Raw genomic sequence first — 24,163 nt, 5'->3', positions numbered from 1 at the left:
AGACCGAACAATGTAATTAATCTCTTTCTTGATATCTCTTCTAGAAGAGAATCTTGGATGACAGTTTTGAAAAAACTGTGAGGATACTAAAATTTCTTATGTGATTGTACCCCTGAACCCGATATGTTGGTGCACCTCCCATCCACGGTTTTAGGGAGATTCAGTCACTTTGCTTGGGAGTGTTGTTGACACAACTGTTATTATTGGTATACCATGAAAGTGGCGTCAGTGGATGCTGATTTCCCTGATGTCACAACATTAGATGTTGATTTATAATGTTCCGATGAATGGTGCTGATTCCTGATATCGGTCGAGGAACGAGTGTAAAATATAGTAATAAAATACAAATTGTGTGTTAGTTACAACTGAGAACCTAACTTGGACTTCGAGAATTTGTGACCATTTTGAGAATCCGCGGGTTTAAGGAAAAATGAAAACTAAATTGATGTGCATTTAATAAGGACATGCATACAAAAGCAACTCTGACTAGTTTAAATTTATTGTGATATTCCTCTGAAATTATGCATTGAATTTGGTTTATGCTATTTTATTACTGTTTAAATTTTAGAGGAATCGTACAAAGGACTTTGATTCTTACCCATTTTCAAAATCTGTTTTACATGTCCAGGTACTCAGTGATGGTTTGACCTGCCAGCTAGAGACTACGAGCCTTGCGTGACTAGTCTGAGTTCTTGACAGAATGGCTCCTAGTGATAGATGAGTTATTCAAAAGTTCAATCCTGAAAATTTTGAGAGGAGGAACTAGTTACTTCATTAGTGGCCACATTTGTCATGTTTCAGGATTTCCTTGTCATATAGTGAAAAGGTGTTTAATTGCCTGATGTGCTAAGATAAGAAGTCCATTTTCTTGCATATGTGCTAATATCAATTTTTCTGCTCTTCTGAGATCCTGAACGTAAATTGCATTTGTAAGGCAACTAGTTTCTTACTTTGTAACTTTATTTGCTATAGCGAATTATCCTAGTGCCTGATTGTGTAAGATAATTAATGTGTAACTTTTTGTGCTTAGACCATTATCGCTATTGGCATTCATCCTTTCAGGGATCACATCCTTTTCATAATTATACTATTCGATCAAAATACAGAAAAAGTTCACATGGCCTGAAACATGCCGCCTTCAGAACAAGAATATCAGATGGTGCATCCCCTGGTATTGAGATAAACAATGGGCAGGGTGACTGTGCAGTCAACGAGGCTAAAGATGCCTTTGAAAAAAGGCAGGATCTTTTGCTTGTTAATGATTCAGATGAAGATATACCTGAACATTCCCTATCTGAGAATATGGTGAATGATTTAGATTTACCTGTGGCAATTCATGCAAGATGGCTGAATGAGCCTGATCAAATGGACAGACTCAGTGCTTCACACTTCAGAAGAATTATCTCTTGCACTTGTGGAAAGCTTGAATCTTTCTGTGGTTTTCAATATGTTGAGATCTCTATCTGTGGTGTGTCTTTTATGTTGCATCAAGTAAGTTTGCTTCATCTCTCTGTTGTTTATGTAGCATTGAGTTCTGCATTCTGGATTCATTATCCTAGTTGAATGTTCTTCATATTTACCTAATTGCTGTGATTACCTGTGTCATGCATCATCTGGCCTAGTCAGTAGACACTGTTTCATATGTCAATGATTGAACCGTACATTAACTGTCACAAATGTATTTTGAAATATAAATTCAGATCTTTATGTTAAAGGCAAAATAACATAATATTTGATTTCAACAAATACCGTATTGTAACACATTACCATCTAATCTATCATTGCAGGTAATTTGAATTCAAATAGTGATATATTATTCGTTCAGAGACAAAAATTTCAGTTTTAATGGGACAGAAGCAGTGTCATATTGCATATCCTTGAAGTATCAAAATAATCATCCAAACTAAGGTTGCATGGTTTCACTTGCTTTCTAGTGGCTAATAGAATTTACCTCAGATAGTAATAATGAGCTTTAGTGGCTCATAACGTCCAGGCACTGTTAAAGTATGTATATATATATTCTTAATATAATGAATATATATATATATATATATATATATATATATTCTGTTGTAATAAGTAATGCCCAACATGGTCATTTCATCTCTTTTAACTAGGTCTGTCCAATAGGGACAGTTTAGTTAGATTAATTTTTGTTTTTTATAATTGTAATTATTAGTATATAGAGGGGATCTATGGTAAACTACCATAGAGTCGTTGGGATAGCTCCCAACGGCTATAAATATAGCCATTGGTAGCTCCTAACAACTCTATGGGAGCTCCCAAGGCTCCTTGCATTGGGTTGTTGTGATGTGCTTTCAGTTTTCTTGTTGGCTTCATTCTTGTCTTTCCTGCTATATCACATAATGGATTTAAACTCCCAACCTTCTTTGTCCTCTAATATAGCCGGAGCTCCCAACGACTCTATGGGAGCTCCCAAGGCTCCTTGCATTGGGTTGTTGTGACGTGCTTTCAGTTTTCTTGTTTGCTTCATTCTTGTCTTTCCTGCTATATCACATAATGTATTCAAACTCCCAACCTTCTTTGTCCTCTACTTTCCTGCCCCAACTGGTTTATGAAAAGCTTAATCATTATAATTTTCTTATTTGGAAGAGGAAAATAACTCTTTTTATTAGGATTCAAGATCTTTTGAGACTTCTTGATGGGTCCATTGTTCCTCCTTCAGAGTATATCCAGAAGCAAGAGATAGATGAGAAAGGGGTCACATCCACTACTCTTATGAGAAATCTAGAATTTGTTTTCTGGATAAAGAGAGATCAAGCACTTGTTGCCTACATCACTTCTACTCTGTTTTAGGAGCTGCTCATAGGCATTCCTGATGATGCTACGACTATGCAATTGTGGCCCAAGCTAGTTTAAATTGTTTCTCACATATCATAATCCAGGATTATACATTTAAAGCAGAAGTTCCAGAGTTTTAAGCAAGGCTCTAGATAAAGGTCATTGCTGATCAGTTGGCCATGGTTGGCTGCGAGATCCCAAGGAAAGAAAGGGTGCGCTAGTGTAAAACCCGTGTTTTTAAGAAAAAAAAATTCCTTTAAAAACACTCGCACCCGGGTCGGACTCGACCCAAATCCGTAACTCGGTAGGGTTTTAAAACCCGGACCCGGACTACCCAGATCCGTAACCCGGTAGAAACAAGAATCGTGCCCTAGGCACGATTCTTGTAAATATCGAAGGGGAGGAGGGGGGGCGGTTACAGAAGGTGTAACCGACCCCGCGTTTCTCGAAAAGAGGGGAGGGGGGTTCAGTGCGATAAAAGGGGAGTGGAGAGGGTCTTGCCCTCTTCACTCGACCCTCTTTTTCTCCCTCTTTCATGCGTTCCCTGCTTTGCAGCAGCCGACGCCGCCGGTCGATCCAGAGCCATCGTCGCCAACGACCTCCCACCTGGGCATTTGCTCCACTCTCGACAAGTGAAGCCCCCTTTTTCCACCTCCTTCTCGCTGTTTCTCCCTTGACTCGAGCTCGACAACGGAGAGATTTGACCTCAGTCGACCTTGCTCTCGCGACTGCAGCCTCCGATTGTCGAAAAAAAATCGAAAGAGGTATGGTGCTCATCTTGAGTCTAGATGAGGGATCGAATATCGGTTCGATTCCGTGTAGGGTTTGGAGATGAGAACCCATGGAAAATAAAAACCCTATATTGGTTGTGTGCCCTAAGAGACATGGAGGGCGAACCACGAGTCGCTCTCCATGGCTCGACTGTTTGTTTTCCGTTTACTTTCCCCTTTCTTTTAAAAAAAAAAAATTTTGCTGCTTCATGTTGCTGACCACCAGTACGCTGGTAGGAGGCGACAGGCCCAGCCGAGCCAGTCGGCTGAGTGCTGTGCTTTTTTGGGCCGGGCCATAGCAGGCCTAGCCGACTCAGTCGGCTGGGTGCTGGCCTGTGACTCGTTTGATTCAAAAAAAAGAAAGAAAAAAGAATGGGTGTATGATGATGAGTAAACAGTTTTTTTTTCTTAGTATTCCATCACTGCTGTTTGTTCTTCTTTCCTGACAGCAATACACAGGCCCAAACTAGGCCTGTGTAAATGCTTTTGGACCCAGCCGACCCTATCGGCTGGGCTGGGCATGTTCTTTTCAAAAGAAAAAAAAAGGGAAATATGATTGGTGCCCAACTGAATTTTTTTGACTGGGAAAATATGTTTTAGGTACCCACTTCTATGGGGTGCTTCAGTGCTGAACAAAAGATAATATTCCTGTTATAAAACTGTGTGTGCGTGGGCTGTACTGACACTGAAATCGTGAGAGAAACAACTTGAATGCGTGTTGATATATGTGCATTAAGCTAACCATATTTGTCATGGTTGGTGCTGTCCATAATACTAATTCCATTCATGTGAAATAGATGGAAATATTGCTTATGCCTAAGATTTTTCCAGTTTTGTTCCTGCAGAATATGTATATAGTTGGGTTGGTTGACAGGTTCAGTCGGTTGGACCAGAGTTGCCAGTCGAGGAAGCGGGAGCGGGAAGCGATACGGGAAGCGGAAGTGGGAAGCGAGGCACTTCTAAAATTTTAGGAAGCGGGAAGCGCGGGACGACTTAGGAGCAAATCAGGAAGCTTCTCGGAAGCGACCGAAGAAGCGTCTCGGAAGCAACCTAGGAAGCGTCTCGGAAGCGACCTAGGAAGCGAAGAAGAAAGCGTCATAGGATTCGAGTGAGAAGCGAAAGGGAAGCGAATAAGAATCGAAAGGGAAGCGAAAATATAATTATAATATTATATATTTTTATTTTATCAAAAAATAAGATTTATATCATCATTAACAAAATAAAACATGTATCTAAGACAATAAATAATATAAGTTGTAATTATCTAACAAATGCATCATATTGCAACTGTCAAGCATTTAAAAAATCATACGTCAAGAGAAGATCATAATTCGCATTCTTGTTGCAACCATTTAACAAATGCATGCAAGCACTAAATAATGCATTAAGAAAATAATTAAATTTGATCAAAAAGTGTATTTTTTTCAACGAAAGAATCAAATGACTTGTTATTTGATGTTGTGATTGTTGTAAATCTTGTCATCTCTGCAACATAGAAAATGAGAAATCAATAAACTCAAAGATTACATAGAGATATGGTTAAATTTTTAATCTATAAATTTTGAAACTGTACATTATAAGCTACAAAGTTCTAAACTCTAAAATTAAAATTAACATAATCCACTACTTCACTTCATCATGAAAGATTCAAAATAAAAGTACATATCAAACCAACAAAATATTATAAGACCATGACAAAAAAGTAACATAAAAGTTTTTAAGTTGGATTACTCCAACTACATCACCAAAAAAATAATTAATAATTCAAGAGTTCATTAATCTATCATCTTTCTCTTCCCCTTCAAGTCAGCAATAGATCGCGAACTTTCTGCATCATCACGTGTGTCTTGTCCTCCACTACCATGTCTTCTGCTCCTTCCTTCATTTCCTATAATGAATACATTAAAAAATTAAAATGTTCAAAAATCATAATTTAAAATATAAAAAACACAATATCAACATACCTTGTGTAACGCCCCAAAATTTCTACTTGTGATTTCGAAAACATTATCGAAAAACCTTTCAAAGATTTAAAGTTTTCACTTTTAAAAGCGACAGCGGAAGATTTTTAGAAATGAGCACAAGTCAACAATCCTAGGTACGTTAGCTGAAAAATCATCATTCACATGAACAACAACTTAAAGGAATTGAGGAAATAAGGCAATAGATTAAAAATCTGCAGTTTATTACAAAATGAGCATTTTCCCAAAGTTCAATAATCTAAAGAAAAACTCAAAAAGACTCAAAGCCAAGCTGCCAGCAGAAAGAAGATAAATCTTGAGCCATATTGCACAACACCATCGGCCGTCTGTGAAGTCTTACTCCTCACCTGCCCATGAAATGAGTCAGTTTCATAACAAACCAGTAGGTGCACGAATAGATAAGTAGAATAAAAATAAAGTAGGACATTCATGAGATAAACAATTATTATATTAAAACAATCAATACAATTGTAATTTATTCTAACAAGTGTAACATGTGCAAAGAGCATTTGAAGCAGTGCAAGTCTCAATCATCTACAACTATTTCAAAAGATATTCTTTAAGTTCTGATATTAACTGGCTTGTGGGTACGCACAGACGCGAAACGTAGAAACAACCGATACCGATCCGGGGGTTTATTATGTCAGGTGTTTTCATTAAACCAGATGGCTGACTGAGTCCGCTCCTAAGAGGACGGTCTGTTAGAACTTCAGTTTCCTCCTGGGCTGATCTGCAAAAGAGGGAAAGGTGAGAAGAAAAAGGGAGAAAGAAAATAGACGCTGAGTCGATTTTACTGCACACAGGCTGACGATATTCTTTTCTAATGTATTATCGTGGCCTGACTTAATGTATTTAAGCATTAGGTATTAGGTTACAATTGAATAAGTTACAAATTACATGCGTGCCCCAGTAAACACGTCAATAGGATTTCTCAGTTTGGGTCTGGGTCAGACCCAAACTGGATCCATGCCCAAACTCTCAAACCAGCATACGACACTTAATACTCTCCCTCAAGTTGTGCATGGTCTTGAACCATGGACAACTTGTTCTTCAGGAACCAAAATTTGTTTTTCGTCAAACCCTTTGTAAACAAATCTGCCACTTGGTCTTCTGTAGAAATGAAATGAGGTTCAATCTCTTTGTCTTCAACCTTCTATCGAATGAAATGCTGATCTATCTCAATGTGCTTTGTCTTACTGTGGAAAATAGGATTAAAGGATATGTTAATGGCACTTTGATTGTCACACAATAAAATAGACTTGGAAATCTGTTCTTCCAATTCATTCAACAAATGTCTCGTCCAAGTAACTTCAGCAGTTGCAACAGCCATTGATCGATATTCAGCCTCAGTATTTGATCTAGCCACTGCTTTTTGTTTTCTACTGCTCCAAGATACTAGGTTCTCCCCGAGAAAGATGCAATATCCGGAAACCGACTTCCTTTCATCAGGATCTCCTGCCCAGTCTGCATCACTGTAGACCATGACATCATGCATGCTTCCTTTTTTCCAACTTTTCTGATACACCAACCCATCTCCAATAGTACCTTTTAAGTATCTCAATACCCTCTTGACTGCATCCATATGCCCTGTTCGTGGCTCATGCATGAACTACGACACTTGATTGACAGAATAAACAATGTCAGGGCGAGTAAAGGTAAGATATTGAAGCATGCCAACTACACTTCGATATCTTATAGGATCCGGGTACAAATCTCCATCCTGTGAACTGAGCTTTTGATGTAAGACACTCGGTGTAGACAAAGGCTTGCAGTCTTGCATACCGAATTTCTTTAATAAATCTAGCGTGTATTTATGTTGTGTCAAGGTCAGGTAACCATCCTTCCTGTCTACCTCGACTCCAAGGAAATAGCGCAAATCTCCCAAATCTTTCATCTTAAACCTTTGACTTAATAGTCCTTTTATTTCTTCAATGTGATTCATGGAGTTCCCTGTAACTATAATATCATCAACGTATATCAACAACAAGGTGGTTATGCCTTTATCCTTGAAGATGAATAAAAGTGGTCTAAGAGAGATTTACAGAACCCATGCCTCTGTATTTCTAAGGAGAAACTCTCAAACCACGAGCGTGAGGCCTGCTTCAAACCATATATGGCTCTTTTTAATCTGCATACATATGTGCTCGGGTCTCCCTCAGCATATCCTGGAGGTTGTTCCATATAAACCTCTTCTTTCAAGTCTCCATGAAGAAATGCATTTTTGACATCTAACTGACTCAGTGTCCATCCATGTTTGACGACTAAAGACAATATAATTCTTATTGTCCCCATTTTGACCACTGGACTGAAAGTCTCATCATAGTCCTGACCATATTCCTGTGTAAACCCCTTTGCAACAAGTCTTGCTTTGTATCGTTCTATAGTGCCATTGAGTCTGTATTTGATTTTATAAACCCACTTGGAATCAACAACATTTTTGTTAGGAGGTCTGGCAACAATTTCCCATGTCTGACATTCATGAAGCGCTTCCACTTCTTCATTCATGGCCTCAATCCATTTGTTTGATTTCACAGCATGATGAAACCCTATAGGTTCATCATGCTTATCAACCTGAGATAGAAAAAGTTGAAGATCCATAGAAAAATTATTGTAGCTGACCCATCCGTCAATAGGATGTCTGATTCTATTCGAACTCCTCAGGTTTCCAACAGGCATATAAGTATCTGATCCAATGTGAGGAGCAGGGGGAGTACCTTTTTCTCTTCGCACATACACATACCCTTTAAATTTTTCAATAGGATGCGATTGTGGGTCTGCCCCTTCTTCAGTGTATGAAGCTCCACCGACTTGATCCCCAGATTGAGGTAAGCATGCTTGGCCTGAGTCAACATTATTTTGGTCCGCCGAGTTTGTTTCTTGAGTACACTGAGGTGAGCAATCACCATAAGTATCTGCAAATAATTCTGCATTCATCCACGGATGATAAACTTCTTCTCTGGGAATCCCTTGACTAGTATTAAATGATACATCTTCAAGATTATTCTCGTCAAACACAATATTCCTGGAAATCCTAATACGCTTAGTCATGGGGTCATAGCATCGATAGCCTTTATAATCATCAGCATATCCCACAAATCTACACTTGGAAGCCTTTGGTTGGAATTTGTTCCTGAGAGAATCATCAATATGAACATAACAAATGCATCCAAACACCCGCAGAGCATTATAATCGGGTTGAATGCTGAAAAGAGAACAAAATGGTGAACTATTTTGCAAAATTGTCATAGGCAGACGATTTATAATATAAACAGCTGAATGGAATGCTTCTGTCCACAAACTAATGGGAAGATTACTGTCGTGCATCATGCTCATGGCAGTTTCAACAATATGCCTGTGCTTTCTCTCAGCGACCCCATTTTGTTGTGGCGTATGTGGACAAGACACTACGCTTTATTTCATTACTTTGGAGAAAATCAGTAAAATCCTTCGATGTATACTCACCACCTCCATCATAATGAAAATGCAAAATATTGGTAGAGAAATGGTTTCGAACAAAGGCATGAAAGTTGCGAAATATGGAAAAGGTTTCAAACTTATGCTTCATAAAGAATATCCAAGTATAACGAGAGTAACTGTCAATAAAGATGAGATAATATCTGCTGCCAGAAGAAGAGCATACGGGCGCAGGACCCCAAACATCTGAATAAACAATTTCAAAGGATCTTGAAGCTCTTTTATTTATAGAATCAAAAGGAAGTACATGACTCTTACGCATCTGACAACTGAGACATTTTTTATTACTGATCTCAAGGGCTAAGCTTGATTTAGGAATTAATTTGCTTGATACAGGTTTCTCAAGAAAAGAATAACTGCAATGACCAAGACGATCATGCCAAAGACTTGGCTTATTATATTTGGAAAGACTAAAAATAGACTCAGGACCTGACTTAGATAACTCAGACTGAAAAGACTTAGACTTCAATAAGGGCTTTAAGACAGGACTGGTATGCGTAAGTGGATCTTCCTTGAAGATGTACATATTTCCTTTTCGCTCCCCTTCAGCGAATGTCTCCCTCGTTTGAAGATCCTTGACATACACAGAAGAGGGAGTGAATTCAACATAAGAATGTGTATCATCAACAAGTTTAGACACAGAGATGATGTTCTTTTTTATGTTAGGAGCATGAACAACATTTGACAAATTGAGAGATGATTTTGACAAAGGAATGATTGCATTACCAATATGAGAAATGTGATGGTGAGATCCATCTCCAGTAACAATACTATTTTTACCAAAGTAAGAAACCGAGTTCGAGAGCTTACCAACATCGCCTGTAACATGGGTCGCTGCTCCTGAATCAACATACCATGATCCTTGATCATTCTGTTTCAAGTGTAACCCAGACAGTGCGGCCAACAACAGTTGTTTCACCTCCCCATCAGACTTTGTAACATTATCTTCTTTCTTGCTCTCAGTGTTTTGCAATTTGCCTTTATTTTGAGGATTAAACCAGCAATTTGCCTTAATATGTCCCTTTTTATTGCACAGGTAACATGTCGGGACAACTCTTTGAGTTTGGTTCTTCACATTAGAGTTGAACGACATATTGGGTGTGGGAAGCAAACCTGGACCTGCAAATCTGCCACGACCTCTTCCTCCTCTGAAGCCATTTCCTCCACGACCAAAGGAGAACCTAGTGGCTAAGACATCTTGGGAGTCAGATTGAGCACTAGAATCTTCAGCGATGCCTTTCAATGACATTTCATATTGTAGAAGTTTTGCTCGGAGGTCTTCAAATGTGGGAAGCACGGGCAAGCACAATAATGATGTCACCAATACATGATAATCTGGGCCTCAACCATTCAATGTCTGTTGCACTTTATCCTTGTCCGACACTTCACATCCAATAATGGCTAATTGATCTGTAATGATCTTTATCTTATTCAAGTAATCCATGATAGATAGACCACCTTTTTTAAGAAGCTGGAATTCTCGCTTGAGGAATAAAACTCTTGCCTCAGATATCTGAGCGTATGTCTGTGTCAACTTGTTCCACAATTCCATCGCTGTGCAGTCGTCGGGGATAGCAACTAGTACTTCCTGAGACAAAGTAGAGGTGATGTAGGCAATCAATGCCTGATCTTTTCTCATCCAAGAGACATAATCCGGGTTGCGAACACGGTGAGTAGATGCAGCCTCATGAGCGTTTGTTTCCTCCTTTGCAATGAACTCTGGTGGGACTGGAATTGATCCATCTAGATGACCAAAGAGATCTTGGCTCCTGATAAAAGGAACTATTTGCCTCTTCCAAGTCAGGAAATTGGAGTTATTTAATTTTTCAGAAACAAGTTGACTGAGGAAGTTTGATGACAGACCAGACTGGGATGGAAAAGAATCCATGGTAACGAGACACAAGAATATAAAATGGAAAGCACTCTAAGAAAATGCAATCAAATGATTACTTAAAACTCAAGATAATGTAACTGTTCAAAATCAGTCCAGAAGAGAACTCACTATAACAGAACTCGGATCCTTTTTTTTTTTTTTTTTGATCACGTGAATACTCAAATTATCAACTCAATATTTGTGAATCAAGCCAAAGCACAACTAATCAATGTTATGAATATTCAAGATATCGGATCACGTGAACAAGGGCCAGATCACGTTGATTAACTGAGTTTTCAGATTAATCAACGATGAATATTCAGATAAAGGAATGGAAAAACAGATCCAACAGAAAGAGAAGGAAGGAAAGTACAAGCAACGATTCAAGAGATATTGATTAATCGTATTTGCAGATTAATCAGCAATAAAGGAATGAGAAAACAAATTTTAGAGAAGAAAGAAAGAAGAAATCGTGTTTTCAGATGAAGGAAGAAAGAGGAAATCACGAGTTTCAAGATAGGGTTTCAGATGAAAACACGATAGTGCTTTCAAAAAAGGAAAACTGGAAGAGAAGAAGAGATCGTGGTTTGAGAGAGAAAACGATAACCCAGATTGGGAAGAAGGAAGGTTTCCTGGCTGAAATTAGATGATCTCTAAGGTCATACCTTTTTGGAATCAACACCGAGCCCTAGGTCCAACCACGCTCTGATACCATGTTAGAACTTCAGTTTCCTCCTGGGCTGATCTGCAAAAGAGGGAAAGGTGAGAAGAAAAAGGGAGAAAGAAGATAGACGCTGAGTCGATTTTACTGCACACAGGCTGACGATATTTTTTTTCAATGTATTATTGTGGCCTGGCTTAATGTATTTAAGCAGTAGGTATTAGGTTACAATTGAATAAGTTATAAATTACATGTGTGCCCCAGTAAACACGTTAATAGGATTTCCCAGTTTGGGTCTGGGTCAGACCCAAACTGGATCCAGGCCCAAACTCTCAAACCAGCATACGACACTTAATACGGTCAGTGACCAAGAGAGTAAATTCCCAAAGGCATTCGTGGCCCATGGATGCATCCAACTTCTGCAGAAGTACCTGGGTGTTACCACCTAGGATAATTTATGGTAATCCCAATTCCCCTAACTCCGATGACTGGGGAAGCCGAGTCTTTTGCCCATGGGGTGGTTGTTAACAACCTGTCCATCGGAGTTTTTGTACCATTCATCCTCTCCCTTGATGAACCGTGAAGGTCGAATGGGTACGACGGGGGTTTCTTAACCGCCGCCCCATCCTACATGCTCTGGTCTATTAGACCCACTCGAGCATCTTGCCTGTGAAGGCGAGTTGTCACCATTTATGTGATCTCGGCATTGTGCTAAATGCACGCATCGAGGTTGCTACCACCTCATCATCCAACCATCGTAACACACATGGGCTGTACTTGTCCAAAAAGTACGATCGTACCTTCCTAGAGGTACGACTACAATGAGAGGGTAACAATTAATGTTTTAGGATTCTTTTAGTTCATACATGACATGCATTGCTCTTTGAGCAATTGGCTTGTGAAGGCTGACATTATCCCATTAATATCTATAAGGTGTTGATTTTCCACTTCAGGGTACTTCGTTACCTCTTGTAAAACTTATACTGTACCTGTCTTAAGGTCCCGTTACAATAGCAATTGCGGTGGGTTTCGCTCTAGTAATGAGTCTATTTACAAAGTTTACTTTAAGTATACAATATGCATGCAGAATATACAATCACAAAGTAAGTAATCCTACAGGTAAGCAGGTATGCCAATTAAACTACTCGATTCTCTCTAAAATGAGCCTACCCATAGAGTTTACATTAAGCATGCAATTTCAAAAGAATCAGAACGAGGAAAACACTGACTAGACAATCATAAGTTAAATACTTCTTTAGATAAGCAGGCATGTAAAATAACTATTCTATCTCAGAAGTCTTATTTTATTTCATTTATCCAAAATCCTCGTGCGACTTTCCCCTACCTCGGGATGTGCAACTGCGTGCGTCTACGGGTGTAGATGATACGAGGTTCAGGCCGCGGAGCCAGAGCGGGGTTCGATGCGAAGTCTGCAAAAGTGTGAGTATTTAGCGCTACATTAATTATCATGCGAAGAATAGAAAGTTCGGCCTGTCGATCGAAAAAGAGAGAGGCAGCAGGGGTGTGCCTTTGTTGGCTGAAATCAGAAAAGCGACAGGGGGCGAGCCCCTGCCTGCCGACAACAGCGGGGCGACATGGGATGAGCCCCTGTCGAAAACAGCAGGGCAGCAGGGGGGCCAGCCTCTGCCGACAGCAACGAGGCGGCAGGGGGGGCCAGCCCCTGCCTACAACAGCGACGCGGCAGGGGGCCAGCCCTTGCCGACAGCAACGAAGCGGCAGGGGCTGAGCCCCTGCCGACAGCAACGAAGCGGCAGGGGCTGAGCCCCTGCCGACAACAACGAAGCGGCAGGGGCTGAGCCTCTGCCGACAGCAACGAAGCGGCAGGGGCTGAGCCTCTGCCGACAACAACGAAGCGGCAGGGGCTGAGCCTCTGCCGACAGCATTGAAGCGGCAGGGGCCGAGCCCCTGCCGACAGCCATGAGACGGTAGGGGGCCAGCCCCTGCCGACGACATCGAAGCGGCAGGGGCTGAGCCCTTGCCGACAGCATTGAAGCGGCAGGGGTCGAGCCCCTGCTGACATCGAGCATTGAAGCGACAGGGGCCGAGCCCCTGCCGACAGCCACGAGACGGTAGGGGCTGAGCCCCTGTCGACAGCAATAAGGTGGCAGGGCCCAGCCTCTGCCGACAGCCGAGAGGCGGCAGGGGGCCAACCCCTGCCGACAAAGAGAAAGAGATCGGGACGGGGGGTGACAGGGGGCCAACCCCTGCCGACAAAGAGAAAGAGATCGGGACGGGGGGTGACAGGGGGCCATTGGTCCACTGCCGTCATTCCAACGAACCCCCAGAGGGAAAAGACGACAGGGGCCCCGTAGGCCACCTGTCGGGCCTCCGATGGGCACAAGAGATGCGGGAGGGCGCGACAGGAGCTGTGCGCCGCCTTTCGGCCTCCCGGCGAGGTGACAGAGAAGGGGGGTGAGGAGGAGAAGAGGGAGGGTACTAACCTGGGAGGAGACCGACGGCAGTGGCCAGCGTCGTCGATCGACGTGGATCGCAGCGACGGCGGCGCTGGTGGCGTGCGTAGGGAAGGAGGAGGTCTGCGCGATGGGGGCGAAGGGCTTTGAGAGAGAGAGGCGTGCCTCCCCTCACCCTCCTACGCTGTTCTTAAAGGGCACAGGGGAGCAATGAATGGGGAAACCCTCAGTGGGTTTCCCTAATCCGCCCGATTTCGCAGGCGGGGTGCGGTGCTCGGGAAGGGGTTTTTCTCAAAATCCCCTTCTCGAGTCGGGTTATTTTAAAACCCTATCAATGACGGGCCCGGTCCCGATCCGGCCCGGGTCCGATATAATAAATTTTTTTTTAAACTGTGGGTTTTACATCCTACCCCTCTTAAAAGAATTTCCTCCGCGAAATATTTATTGCCTTGAAGAATCAAAATACAGGTCAGGATATTTTTCCCTGATATCGCTCTCAGGTTCCCAAGTACATTCGTCAATTCCATGATGTTGCCACCGAACCTTTACAAAGGAAATGGTCTTTGATCTTAGCACTTGGTCACGACGATCGAAGATTTCCACTGGTCTTTCTTCGAATTTTGAGAAGGCCCGGGTGATTTGTTATTATTGTGCTGCCTTCTGCACTTAAGGCAAATGGTGATGTTTGTTTTAATGCAAAAATTACAGGATGCTTTAAAGCATTCTCCTGTTATACTTAACCACTGCATCATCAGCATTTATACTCACTATCCCACTCCACTAAACACATGCATGGTCTTAATATCTCCAGTATATGCATATCCTGCAAATATCACTATTCACGTCAGAGGGTCACTGCACCTGTGCACCTGATTCATTACTGTTCATTCACTTTCTGCATCTACAGTAGCTACCATTGCATTCCGTTTCACAGCAGCACACCATGCCTTACTGTACCCACCTTAACACCTACCTGCTGTCGCACACCCACTCCACAGCTTTTGTTACCTCGTCCAGGCTAGCAGTTTTCATATGTCTTTGTCACCACAGCACTTGTTACATGGTTACCACTCACTGGTTGCATCTGTCACACTCTCACATACTTCACCACCTGCCGATGATACTGTTTACCCTCCATTCCGCCTCCCTGCAGCCTACTATATAGCATATCACCTCACACCTTGCTCCAGGTAGTCTGAAATATGCGCCTACATAGTATAAGCCCATTCCTGCTGTTAGTCCAATAGACTATGGAAGTTACACTAATCCTGCCGGATATGCAGTCACAACACCAATGACACTAAGTGGTACTGCTGGCATTGACGATGTGTCCAGCATCAAGTACAAGGAGAACAGTCTCTGTAGAAGGTTAAGTGAGATGCGCAGAAACCTAGGTATATATATATATATATATATATATATATATATATATATATAGAGAGAGAGAGAGAGAGAGAGAGAGAGAGAGAGAGACGGCTGCAAAATAAGAAAACTCGTTAATTGTTATTAGGGCTAATCTCTATGTTAAATAGAGAGAGGCCGAAAAGAGAAATTACATATAAGTCCCTCATTAAACTAAAATATCAAATAACCTCTAATCTAAGAAAACATAAACTTAAAACCTCTTAATCTCAACACTCCCCCTCAAGCTGGAGCATAGATATCAATCATGCTCAGCTTGTCACAACATTTTGAGAAATTTGGTCTAGCAAGGGGCTTTGTAAACATATCTGCAACTTGGTCCTCCGACTTTAGATATTTGGTAGAGATATGACCAGCTTGAACCATATCTCTTACATAGTGGCAATCAACCTCAATGTGCTTTGTTCTCTCATGAAAGACAGGATTGTTTGCTATATATGTGGCAGCCTTGTTATCACACATCATGGTCATAGGAGAGGAAACCTTCACCTGAAGATCATGAAGAACAGTACGAACCCACATCAATTCAACAGATGTTTGAGCCATAGCCCTATATTCTGATTCTGCACTCGATCTAGAAACCACATTTTGCTTCTTACTTCTCCATGAAATCATGGTTGTCTCCCAGAAACACACAGAATCTTGTGGTAGATTTTCTATCCACTATAGATCCTGCATAGTCAGCATCAGAATAGGCCACTATCTCCAGAGTTCCACCTTTCTTGAACAATAACCCTTTTTCAGGAGAAGATTTTAAATACCTGAGAGTCATTATAGCTGCATTCCAGTGTACCTCAGTTGGTTTGTCCATAAATTGACTAACTTTGCTTACTGCTAAAGCAATATCCGGCCTGGTTACAGTTACATACAGTAGCTTCCCTACTAGTGAGCGATAGCTTTTGCTATCAACCGGTTTTGACCTTTCTTCAAACAACTAAACTTTATGGTCCATGGGAATATTTGCTGGTTTAGCTCCCAACATTCTCGTTTCCTTTAATAAGTCAAGAACATACTTCCGTTGAGACAAAACCATCCCTTCACGACTCCTGGCAACTTCTATACCCAGAAAATATCTAAGTGAACTAAGGTCTTTTGTAACAAAGTGTTTTTGAAGATGAGCCTTTGTGGCTTCAATATCTTTCACATCGTCTCCTGTAAGAATGATGTCATCCACATATACCACCATAACAACTATGCCTGAGTTAGTTTTCTTGATAAATAGTGTATGATCTGCCGCTGACCTGTTGAAGCCAAAGCGTGACATCACTTCAAACAACTTTTGAAACCATGCACGCAGACTTTGTTTCAAGCCATAAATCGCTTTTCTCAATCTACACACCTTCTGACACTCCCCCTCAACCTCGAAACCTGGAGGTTGTTGCATGTAAACTGTCTCAGATAGATCCCCATATAGAAACGCATTTTTTACATCTAATTGACATAAACTCCAACCATGATGAACATCTACTGAGAGAACAAGACGAATGATGCTCATCCTTTCAACAGGAGAAAAGGTTTCAAAGAAATCAATACCATATGTCTGAGTATATCCTTTTGCTACTAATCTGGCCTTGTACCTTTCAATAGAACCATCTGATTTGTACTTTATTGTATATACCCATTTGCATCCAACAATGTCAGCATCTATTGGGGAATCAACTAAATCCCATGTATGCTGAGACACTAAAGCATCAATTTCTTCTTGCATAGCTAGCTTCCAGCGGTTATCTAGCTCTGCCTGTTGATAGTTCAGAGGAATCGTTTCAGCAGATAAGGCTGAAATAAAAGTTTTCATCTGATTTCCAATTCTGACATCGGAGACAAAATGAGATATGGGATATAAGGTACATTGTCGTGTCCCCTTGCGTAGAGCGATAGGCCTGTTATCATCATCATGAAGATCACTATTGTCAGTAGTACTTACCTCTGGAGAAGAAGAGGATGGAGGCACAGGCAGAGGTGGAGCTCTACGCACATATACCAATGGAGGATTATTAAATCGTGAAGAGGATGAAGTTTGGTTTGGTACCAAGGGTACAAATTCCAAAGGAAAAGGAGGTATAGGTAAGGGAAAAGAGTCAGTTGGACCAACCTGCAGCGGGGAACCGGTACTAGAGAAATATGGAGTGGATTCTAAGAAAGATTCATCCGCACTGACATACTCTCGGCGAGAAATAGGATCATAACATCGGTATCCCTTTTTGATTTTTTGGATAACCTATAAATATGCATTTTGTAGCTTGAGCAAATAATTTATCACGGTCAGGACCAAGTTTGTGTACAAAACAAACACATCCAAATATTTTTGGTGAGAAAGAGAAGAGTGGGGCATTAAGTTTTAGAATATGTAATGGAATTTGATCACCCACAGAAGATGAAGGCATGCGGTTGATCAGATAACATGCAGTGGTAATCGCATCACCCCAATATAATGCAGGAACATTGGATTGAATCATAATGGTCCGGGCAACATCAAGCAGGTGTCAATGTTTTCGCTCAGCCACCCCATTTTGTTGAGATGAATAGGCACAGGAAGTTTGGGGTTGAATGCCATGATCTTGGTAAAATTGTAACAGAACTTTGGATTTAAACTCAAGAGCATTATCAGTGCGAACAATCTTGACAATAGATTCAAACTGAGTTTTTATTTCAAGAATTAAGGATTTGATAATACTTGGAACTTCAGATCGTTCTTTTATTAAAAACACCCATGACAACTTAGAGAAATCATCAACAATAATAAGATAATATCGACACTAAGTCCTAGTAAGAATCTTACTAGGACCCCATACATCTGCATGAAGAAGTTCAAAAACTTTATGACTAGACTGACTCTGACTCGAAGGGAACGAACTTCGATGATGCTTGCCCAACTGACATGCTTCACACTAAAATGATGTAGTGGAAGGAATTTGAGGAAAGACAGAACGAAGCTTTGACAATGAAGGATGGCCAAGACGCCGATGCCACTGAACAGGACTGGATGAGTGTTCCACTGCAGCATGAACAGTACCCACTGGATGATATAGGTAGTAGACTCCATTTTCTTCATAGCCTCCATCAATCTTCTTCCCCGTCAGCAAATCCTGAAAATGACAACCCATCAGATCAAATATCACTCTACAGTTTAATTCTTTTGTAAGACAACTAACAGAGAGTAAACTTTGAGGAAAGTTCGAAGCATGAAGAACATTTTTCAACTGTAAGGAGGAGGATATAGAAATGTTTCCCTGACCAACAACCGGTGAGGAACTCCCATCGGCTAATGAGACTCCTCGATGAACAGTAATATCCTTTAGATCTGAAAAAACAAGCGAATTTCCACACAAGTGTCTGGATGCACCAGAGTCAATAATCCACTTACTGTCATTCGGATGAAGATGATTCCCTGTTGAGTAGGCAACACCGGCTACAGGAGGGGCGAAACTCAAAGGGCGAAGAGCTATCAGCTCATCATATTCAGCTCGACTAAGGGTGATACTGTCACTTGCAGAGATATTATCACGTACATTTGTTGCCTCTATAGTAGTAACATTTGCTTTAGGAGCATATGGATTTGATGAAGAAGAGGTTGGCCAACCATGCTTATCCCAGCAACGATCTTCTAAATGTCCAGATTTTCTACAGAATGTACATTAAAACTTTCCTCTGCCTCTCATACCTCGTCCACGACCTCGTCCTCTGATATTCTGAATATTTTCACGCCCATAACCAGATGAGACAACTAGAGCAGATGACTGAGTCACAGACTGAGATTGTGGAAGAGAGATTGCAAGTCTACTCAGACGATTGTATGCATCAGCAAGAGTAGGTACATCTGATCCAGTCAACATTTGGACTTTTGCAACAGAGAATTGAAGATAGACCTGTAAGAAACCGAGCAACCATAGTCTGTTCTTGATGATCCTTTTGCTTCGAACAACAAAGAGGCCTGTGAGCATTGAGTCCTTCAAACGCAGATTTGACGGAGGCATAGTACTGGGCCAAGGTCTGATCTCCTTGCTGTAAATTATATATCTCCTGTTCGATTTGTAGGATACGACTCACATTAGTCTCTTGTGAGTACGTATCTCGAAGATTGTCCCACATCTGTTTGGCTGTATTATAGTAAATTAAATCATCTGCAATATGGGGTTCGACACTATTCATGATCCATGACATAACTATGTCATTATCTTCATCCCAAGTAACATATTTTCCCACTTTTTCAGTGGGTTCGTCTTCCAACAAAATATGTTTTCTATGATGTCCAGATACCGACATCATAAAAGTTATGGACCACCTGGCATAGTTAGTTTCATTCAACCTTACAGAAGAGCCGTACGAGAAGGGATTGGCAAAAGCCTTATACTCCCCAATATGTTCAATTTTGGAATCACATTTCGAAGTTTCAGCCATACTGAAGATTTAATTCTATTTCAGCTGCCAAAAAAAAAACAGATTCACTCACTTGAACAACAAGTTTTATAATCACGCGTCAGGCAAGTCCACGACTACACAGTTTTCCACACCAGAGATAAAATCTGGACAGGCTTCAAGCGACACAGGGAATAGCGTGTGTTACCATCACGCATCATCCAATACGACAACCAACAGCTATACTCAACACAGAATCCCATGACAGTAATAAACAGCAGCCCACAAACAGGGATATTTTCCAACACAGCAGGGAATCACGCCTGCTGTTTCCACGACAGAAACACAACTGATACTAACATGCTTCTTTCACAGCACGCATGAAAAAAAAAAATCACGACACAGCAAGGAATCACGACTGCTGATATTCATATTCTGAAATAGAACAACCAACTAAGATTTTGAGAAGAACTCGGCACCCAGATTCACGATAATATGCAGACGCAAAAAAAAAATCACGACATCTGCTGCTCCCAGACATATAAAGCACGACAACCAACAAGAATTTCATTTCTTCAGGGCACAGTTAAACAAATCAGTCATATCTCGATCACAAGAAAAAACACAGGAAATGAGACTGCCGCTGCTCCCAAACAGTAGGAAATCACGGCAGAAAAAAAATCCAAAAAATCAAGGGCTCAAGGGTTACAGCTACCAGACCGAAGACACGCATCCACCGTGTCCCTTAGATCTGATGACAGATCTGGGTCATGACCTTGGTCAGACACCAGATCTGTTATCAGATCTTACGCAAAAAGAAACTGCACACCTGATTCCAACTTTTTTTTTTCGTTGGTGTAGATCAATCAAGATCGATCACGCTCCCTAGATCAATGGCTTTGGTCTGATACCATGTAGAAGGTTAAGTGAGATGTGCAGAAACCTAGGTAGAGAGAGAGAGAGACGACTGCAAAATAAGAGAACTCGTTAATTGTTATTAGGGCTAATCTCTATGTTAAATAGAGAGGCCAAAAAAGAGAAATTACATATAAGTCTGTAACGCCCCAAAATTTCGACTTGTGATTTCGAAAACTTTATCGAAAAACCTTTCAAAGATTTAAAGTTTTAACTTTTAAAAACGACAGCGGAAGACATTTAGAAAGGAACACAAGTCAACAATCCTAGGTACGTTAGCTGGAAAACCATCACTCACATGTATAACCACTTAAAGGAATTTAAGAAATAAGGCAATAGATTAAAATCTGCAGTTTATTACAAAATGAGCATTTTGTTCCAAAGTTCAATAAATCTAAAGAAAACTCCAAAAAAGACCCAGAGCCAAGCCGCCAGCAGAAAGAAGATGAATCTTGATCCACGTTGCACCACGCCATCGGCCGCCAGTGAAGTCCTACTCCTCACCTGCCCATGAAATGGGTCAGTTTCATAACAAACCAGTAGGTGCACGAACAGATAAGTAGAATGAAAATAAAACAGGACATTCATGAGATAAGCAGTTATGATATTTAAGCAATTAAAGCAGTTGTAGTCTATTCTAACAAATGTAATAAGTGCAAAGAGTGGTTAGTTGAAGCAGTGTAAGTCTCAGTCATCTACATCTATTCATGAATATATTCTTTAAGTTCTGATATTAACTAGCTTGTGGGTACGCACAGACGCGAAACGTAGAAACAACCGAGACCGATCCGGGGGTTTATTATGTCAGGTGTTTTCATTAACCCGGATGGCTGACTGAGTCCGCTTCTAAGGGGACGGTCAGTGACCAAGAGAGTAAATCCCCAAAGGCATTCGTGGCCCATGGATGTATCCAACTTTTGCAGAAGTGCCTGGGAGTTACCACCTAGGATAATTTATGGTAATCCCAATTCCCCTAACTCCGATGACTGGGGAAACCGAGTCTTTTGCCCGTGGGGTGGTTGTTAACAACCTGTCCATCGGAGTCTTTGTACCATCCATCCTCTCCCTTGATGAACCGTGAAGATCGGATGGGTATGACGGGGGTTTCTTAACCGCCGCCCCATCCTACATGCTCTGGTCCCTTAGACCCACTCGAGCATCTTGCCTGTGAAGACGAATGGTCACCATTTATGTGATCTCAGCATTGTGCTAATTGCACTCATCGAGGTTGCTACAACCTCATCATCCCACCATCGTAACCCACATGGGACGTACTTGTCCAAAAGTACGATTGTACCTTCCTAGAGGTACAACTACGATGAGAGGGCAACATAATGTTTTATGATTCTTTTGGTTCCTACGTGACATGTTTTGCTTTTCTGAGCAATTGGCCTGTGGAGGCCGATATTACCACCTCAAAATCAGTGTAGATTTCACACTTCAATACACTCCATGATCTTATCTAAAATTCATACCGTACCTGCCTTAAGGTTCGGTTACAATAGCAATTGCAGTGGTTTTGAGTCTATTCACAAAGTCTGTCTTAAGTATGCAGTTTCAAAGGAATAAGCATGCATAATAGACAATTATGAGTTAAGCAATCCTACACGTAAACAGGCATGCCAAGTAAACTACTTGATTCTTTCTAGAATGAGTCTACCCAAAGAATTTTCATTATGCAATTTCAAAAGAATTACAAAGAGTAAAACTTTGACCAACCAATACTTCTTCAGATACGCAAATAACTATTCTATCACAGAAGTCTTATTCTATCTTGTTCATACATACTATTCGTGCGACTTTTCCCTACCTCGGGATGTCGTGCAGCTGCGTGCGTCTACGCGTGTAGATGATACAAGGCTCGAGCCGCGGAGCCAGAGCGGGGGGTTCGATGCGAGGTCTGCAATAGTGCTACTTTAATTATTATGTGGAGAAGTAGAAAAACAAGTCTGCTGAAAGGAAAAGAGAGAGGCAGCATGGGTGTGCCCCTGCTGGCCGAAATCAGAAGAACGTCAAGGACCAGCCTTTTGCCTGCAGACAGCAGCGGGGCGACAGGGGATGAGCCCCTGTCGAAAAAAATACTGAGGCGGCAGGGGGTCAACCCCTGCCAACTGCAAAGAAGCGGCAGGGGCTGAGCCCCTGCCGGCAAAATAAATGTGGCAGGGGCTGAGCCCTTGCCAGAAACAATCAAGTGGCAGGGGCTGAGCCCCTGCCAGAACCGATTAGGTGGCAGGGGCTGAGCCCCTGCCAGAACCGATTAGGTGGCAGGGGCTGAGCCCCTGCCTGCGAAAATGAAAGTGGCAGGGGCTGAGCCCCTGCCAGCAACGATGAAGTGGCAGGGGATGAGCCCCTGCCAGCAACAATTATGTGGCAGGGGCTGAGCCCCTGCCGGCAAAAGAAGAGTGGCAGGGGTTGAGCCCCTGCCGACAGACACGAGACGGCAGGGGCCCAACCCCTGCCGATGGCGGTGAGGTGGCAGGGCCTCGGCCCCTGCCCGGAAGAGTCAACGAATGGCAGGGGTCCCAGCCCCTGCCAGACCGAGTCATGGCGACCCCAAAACAATGACGGCAAACAGGTGCCGCAGGGGTGACTGGACCCCTGCCGGCCCTTCGATAGCCCCTGGTAGAAAGGGGGAAGAAAAAATGGCGTCAGGGTCTGAGGGCTCCCTGTCGACCCTCCGAAAGGCACAGGGGACGTGGGAGGGCGCGGCAGGGGCTGTGCGCCGCCTGTCGGCCTCCCGGCGAGGTGACAGAGAGGGGGGGGGGGGGGGGGGGTGAGGAAGAGAAGAGAAAAGGGCGACGTACCTGGGAGGGGTGGCCGACGTCGGCGGCGGGGCGCAGCGAGGGAGGAGACCGGCGCGGAGGGGGGGGGGGCGAGGGCTGGAGAGGGAGGCGTGACTCCCCTCGCCCTCCAACCCTCTCTTAAAGGCGCAGGGGGGCAACCGAAAGGGGAAACCCCTGGTGGGTTTCCCTAATCTGCCCGCAAGCGAAAGGGAGAGAAGGGGGGGGGGGTTGCGGCGCCCGAATGCTCGGGTTTTTGAAAACCCTAAAATAAAAAGGGGCCCGGGTCGGGTCCGGACCCGACCCGGCCCGGGTCCAAACAGATTTTTTTTTTTAAATGGGGTTTTACAAAGTCCCTCATTAAACTAAAATATCAAATAACCTCTAATCTAAGAAAACTTAAACTGGAAACCTCTTAATCTCAACAGTCTCTATGTTCCAAATCCACAGGATGAGAACTCTGAGATTGGGATTCAGATAACCAGAGAATTTTCTGGTTTGCTCTCTTCATATTATAATCTGTCTGGACAAGTGCCACATGCAGGTTATGTGCCCTCACACACGGGTCATGCATCATTCAATACTCCACAATCTTCACGTGTGTCCTTTGCAAACATGTATCACTCTTCATAGCCCCTTTTACTGTCATAACACCTAATGCTTGCCTTCCTTCATGCTTCTGTTCCAATACACCAC

At 42.3% G+C, this 24,163-nt stretch overlaps 1 protein-coding gene across 3 annotated transcripts in view; it reads left to right on the top strand.

Annotated features, from left to right (window-relative positions):
• LOC149823500 (Pseudouridine synthase family protein) overlaps window positions 1-24,163 on the top strand; it is a 179,633-nt gene that overhangs the window by 128,169 nt on the left and 27,301 nt on the right. Inside the window, exon 5 of one of the 3 annotated variants that reach the window (XM_090018880.1) lies at window positions 1,107-1,491. The exons of 1 other annotated variant lie outside the window; for it this stretch is intronic. In XM_090018880.1, coding sequence (XP_089875006.1) covers window positions 1,107-1,491 — 385 coding nt within the window. Of the gene's footprint in view, window positions 1-1,062; window positions 1,492-24,163 lie in introns of all 3 variants that reach the window. One more of the 3 variants, XM_090018879.1, reaches the window with a different exon arrangement.

Source organism: Nuphar pumila, chromosome 10, assembly GCF_984573655.1.
Source record: "Nuphar pumila chromosome 10, dmNupPumi1.hap1.1, whole genome shotgun sequence".
Lineage (NCBI taxonomy): Eukaryota > Viridiplantae > Streptophyta > Magnoliopsida > Nymphaeales > Nymphaeaceae > Nuphar > Nuphar pumila.
The sequence above is the reverse complement of the archived record's forward strand: the minus strand, read 5'-3'. Positions and strand labels throughout refer to the sequence as shown.